At 30.9% G+C, this 5,000-nt stretch overlaps 2 protein-coding genes across 2 annotated transcripts in view; one reads left to right on the top strand and one right to left on the bottom strand.

Moving 5' to 3' along the window:
• Positions 1-333, top strand: part of LOC137642011 (uncharacterized) — a 931-nt gene extending 598 nt beyond the window's left edge. The window contains exon 2 of the mRNA XM_068374573.1: positions 1-333. This exon is cut by the window's left edge and continues 263 nt beyond it. Within this exon, the coding sequence (XP_068230674.1) occupies positions 1-259 (259 nt within the window). The 3' untranslated portion in view covers positions 260-333.
• A 3,063-nt stretch (positions 334-3,396) lies between these two features.
• On the bottom strand, positions 3,397-4,471 carry LOC137642010 (uncharacterized). Its single transcript, XM_068374571.1, has 3 exons — positions 4,451-4,471; positions 4,068-4,212; positions 3,397-3,939 (listed from the first exon to the last, which is right to left on the bottom strand). The coding sequence occupies exons 1-3, from the start codon at positions 4,451-4,453 to the stop codon at positions 3,818-3,820; spliced, it is 270 nt and encodes an 89-aa protein (XP_068230672.1). The 5' UTR covers positions 4,454-4,471; the 3' UTR covers positions 3,397-3,817.
• Positions 4,472-5,000: the final 529 nt, after the last annotated feature.

Here is a 5,000-nt window from a genome sequence, read left to right as displayed (position 1 = left end):
CCGAACTCCCGAGGGACAGGCCTACTGCTGCGAGAGCAACAACGAGCCTGAAACCCTTCCCTTCGTCAAGCCAGGTCAATGCCCTCCCGTAAGGCCTCAGTGCCCACCCGTCAGGAGCTTTGCCCCTCCACAGACATGTTCCAATGACAGCAAGTGCGGAGGCGTCGACAAGTGCTGCTTCGACAGGTGTCTCGAGGAACACGTTTGCAAACCCCCTGTTGGATCTGGAGGCTTCGGAGGATTCGGTTTTGGAAGATAAATCTTGGCTTTCGTTTTAAGGAACATCTTTTAAATCTATACCTGAATTAGATTAATAAATATTTATTCTCAATACATATAAGCGTTTACTACCCTTCAAATTTATTCCCAGTTCAGTTGAAATTCATAGAAAGTAGTAACTAGACTCTTACTAAAGCTGAAAAATATAACTGAGTCTGATTTTGATATCCTGTAATTGGGAAAGAAGTATGTAGTTATTTTAAGAGATACTTCTGATTTCTTATTCTATTTCGAAAAAAACCTTTCTTATTATTGGTTTTCCTAACACCATGGTTATTTTAAAAAAGTAAAAAGTAAGAATGTTTCTAAATCAAAGTGATTTCTAAGTTCGTAAAGAAGTGGTTTTTTATAATTTAATTTGGTTAAAACAAAATGAGCAAAGATTTGTTAAAAATTCGATTACAAAATACCTTAGGAACTTATGTCGTCTTGGGTATTTTAAAATGATGTCTGATAAAAAGAACATATTACAAAATCAATACATTTTTACTTAACAGTGACCTAGGACTCTCTCTCTCTCTCTCTCTCTCTCTCTCTCTCTCTCTCTCTCTCTCTCTCTCTCTCTCTCTCTCTCTCTCTCTCTCTCTTTCATTCTATATATATATATACATATATATATTTATATATAGATATATATGTATATATATACATATATGTATGTATATGTATATATATTTATATATATATATATATATATATATATATATATATATTTATATATATCACTTGCTAAGCTACCTACCCTAGTAGGAAAAGCAGAATGCTATAAGCCTAAGTGCTCCAAAAGGGAAAATAGCTGTGTGAGGAAAGGATATAAGGAAATAAATAACCTATGAGAGAAGTAATGAACAATTAAATAAAATATATTAAGAACACTAACAGCATCAAAATAAATCTTTTATATTTAAACTATAAAATCTTTAAAAAATAATAGGAAGAGAAATAAGATAGAACAGCAGCCCAGTGTACCCTCAAATAAGAGAACTCTACCCCCAAGAGAGGGGAAGACCATGGTACAGAGGCTATGGCACTACCCAAGACTACAGAACCATGATTTGATTTTGATGTGTTCTTCTCCTAGAAGAGCTGCTTACTATACCTATAGAGTCTCTTCTACCCTTACCGAGAGGAGAGTTGCTACTGAAACAATTACAGTGCAGTAATTAACCCTCAGAGGGAAGAAGAATTGTTTGGTAGACTCAGTGTTATCAAGTGTATGGAAACGGGTGAGAATTTATAAATAATAGGCCAGACAATTTGGTCTATGTGTAGGCAATGGGAAAATAAGCCGTACCAGAGAGAAGAATGCAATGTAGTACTGACTGGCCAGTCAAAGGACCAAATAACTCTCTAGCGGTACTATCTCAACGGGTGGCTGGTGCCATGGCCAACCTACTACCTACCTACCTACCTATATATATATATATATATATATATATATATATATATATATATATATATATATATATATATATATATATATATATATATATATATATATATATATATATATATACACACACACATATATATATATAAATATATATATATATATATATATATATATATATGTATATAAATATATACATATATATAAAATAAGCATCCCAGGTATAATCTATTCATTTATACAGATAAACATCAATTGTGTTTCTGATATCGTAATGAAGATTAATAGGTTACCTATCTGATGTGCATTCAGTTCTCCACATTAATAATTGAATATCAGAGGAAAGACTGATGCTTGTACGATGTACCAAGATAACAGCTTTACAAAATTTAATATCCGAGATATATCATAATTTATACCTCTTTTGATGCATTAGTTATCTTAGCTAAAGTGATTTTACCTATCTATCGAAATAAGTGTTATATGTCATTAGTCTCGACAGCAAAGCTCAAAACTAAATTTAGAAAATTATTTAAAATTTCAAAGCATAAACGTGACCAGAAACGAAGTTGATAAAAGAGAAAAGAGATAAGAGAGATGAAATCTCTTCAGAATTGAGATTACGTTCTTTATGAAAAAATATACTTCCTGGAATAAGTCCTTTCAGGAAGTAAGTTTTTAAGTCACTATTATCTATCCGGTATTAATATTCAGTGACTATTTTCTTTGGATATATTTGAACTTTCCAACACTAATCAAAACGGAAATTTTACTTCCAATCTTTGAAGGAAGCTTTTACTCTATTCTTTTCTTATAAATCTTAAGACAATCTTTCTTCAATTAGATATATTAAGGACAATTTATTGTTCTAAGGGATTTGATAACGCCGAAAATATTTAATTGTTTGTAATGAATATCTACTGTATATTTAAAAGAGCAACTTCTGATAATATTTTAAAATAATCCACGGAAGATATTTCTTTTTTACATGTTTTTATCAAAATGATAAATTTTCTTCAAGAATATTGTTTTAAATATACTTATCCATATTTTAAATGGGAACAATATTGCTTGGAAGAAAAAATAATTTCTATTGGTAAAAATATTAAAAAAGGAATAGACATATATGCAGACATACATACATATGTGTATGTATATACAAATATGCATCTATCTATATCTGTCTCTGTACATGTATTCGTGTTTATATGCGTATGTGTAGGTGTGTATACGTGTATGTATTGATATATGAATGTATGTATATTGATGCACATATGAATTGTAAATATATATATATATATATATATATATATATATATATATATATATATATATACATATATATATATATATATATATATATATATATATAAACACAACATATATATAAACACAATATATATATATATATATATATATATATATATATATATATATATATATATACATATACATATATATATATATATATATATATATATATATATATATATATATATATATATATATATATATAGGTAGATACACAGATCTATATAATATCTTTTTATAAATACTAGTGAGTCATATAACATATTCTAGGTGTACCGTTTGGAGAATAAAAAAAATTAAATGAGGTTTTTTATTTTATTAATAAATTAATATTTCAGAATGTTAATACTTTTTAACATATTATCTCTCTCTCTCTCTCTCTCTCTCTCTCTCTCTCTCTCTCTCTCTCTCTCTCTCTCTCTCTCTCTCTCTCTCTCTCTCTCTTTTCAGAGGTTTCTATTTATAGTTCTTAAGAAGCGTCAGGTACTATTCATAGTCAATGTAAATTATTGTTTCTCAAATTTCGTATATAAGAAACATTAAAATTAATGGGAAATGGCCTTGCAGTGCTACCATATTTTCGATTTTCTAATGTTCTTTTTGAAAAATTAGATATTTATAAATAATTGAAAATGATAACAGAGGTAATGGATTGATTGATTGATTTGGAGTTTTATGACATCCTGATATATAAGGTCATTAACGCCAACTGTGATGATGGATGCTATTCGTAAATATTGACTATAAACTTTGTTCTAAAAATTGAATACATTTATGTTTAGTTAATTCTTCGCTGCAATTCCTTGAATTCTACCGATGAAAGCGAATATCCTTTCCTTAGAAGAGTCCTGGAAAGGTCTGGTCAGGTCTTTCGGTGCAGAAGTATTTCAGGGTAGTCGGGTCTTGGTTCCAGTAACGGCAGGGACCCCCGAAGGCGTTGGTGTAAGGACCTCCTCCAACTGCAAATGATAAAAAAGAAGGTTTAGGTTTGATCCTATTGATATATCTTTTCTAGATCCTCAACATTACAGACAATGTATGAGCCATGTAAATCATCTTTTAAAGCGTTTTCTCGTTTGGTACTTACTGCCAGCATTGCCGAATCCAGGTTGTCCAATTCCAGCATGTCCAATTCCTACTCCTCCTAATCCAGGATTACCGAAGGTCGGGTAAGCAGAAGCCAAGCAGGCGACAAACACCACCATGAGGGTGACCAAAAGGATTGAACGAGCCTGAGGAAATAAAAGGATAGAAACGATTAATTAAGGATCGGACGACAGCGTAAAGAAAACTCAGAGTATGACTATTTTTCAATGACAATTTTTTAAGATTCCTATAGAATTACAATTATATATCTATAAAAATGTCAAAGGAGAGAGAGAGAGAGAGAGAGAGAGAGAGAGAGAGAGAGAGAGAGAGAGAGAGAGAGAGAGAGAGAGAGAGAGAGGGATTATTCAGATATTGTCTTACCATGTCTTCTCTTTGTGTGATCTGCAGATGAACTGATACAACTCATGTTCTCTCTTTGGTTTAAATAGGAGTGGACGATGATTGAGAAATTCCAGCTTAAGGAAATCCAATAGGGCTTTCCAAGCACTTCCCCGCGAATATCTTCTTCCTTCCAGGTACTAAAAACACTGATCGCTGTTGTAAAAAACTCGTTCCTCCCTCGCATGTTACGTCACCGAAAATCTTGAGGATTTAGACGCTCTGAATAACCTCTTTAGAATATGTGAAATTTATCAATTTCTAAGAAACTCCTTTTTTTTATCTATTTGAGATTTTTTTTCAATCATGTATGATTTAGTATTGTGATTTTACGAATAACGAAAATTCCGACATTTTTGCTTGTTGAATTCAATGCAAATGTTTAGCTTATACAAAAATGTTTGTAGTTTTTCACCGATCCATAAACTTCATAAGATATATGTTTTAATTGTCAATTTGCAAGAATGTTGTACTATGCAAGTATAACGGATAAAGGTCATTTCATAAATTCACACTCTATTAATACTCATAT

Source organism: Palaemon carinicauda, chromosome 6 (assembly GCF_036898095.1).
Source record: "Palaemon carinicauda isolate YSFRI2023 chromosome 6, ASM3689809v2, whole genome shotgun sequence".
Classification (NCBI taxonomy): domain Eukaryota; kingdom Metazoa; phylum Arthropoda; class Malacostraca; order Decapoda; family Palaemonidae; genus Palaemon; species Palaemon carinicauda.
The sequence above is the reverse complement of the archived record's forward strand: the minus strand, read 5'-3'. Positions and strand labels throughout refer to the sequence as shown.

Bases quoted from the DNA above. Each gene is read 5' to 3' on its own strand.
- LOC137642010 (XM_068374571.1), bottom strand. The intron at 3,940-4,067 runs GTAAGTACCAAA...TATCATTTGCAG, and splicing joins TGGATTCGGCAATGCTGGCA to TTGGAGGAGGTCCTTACACC.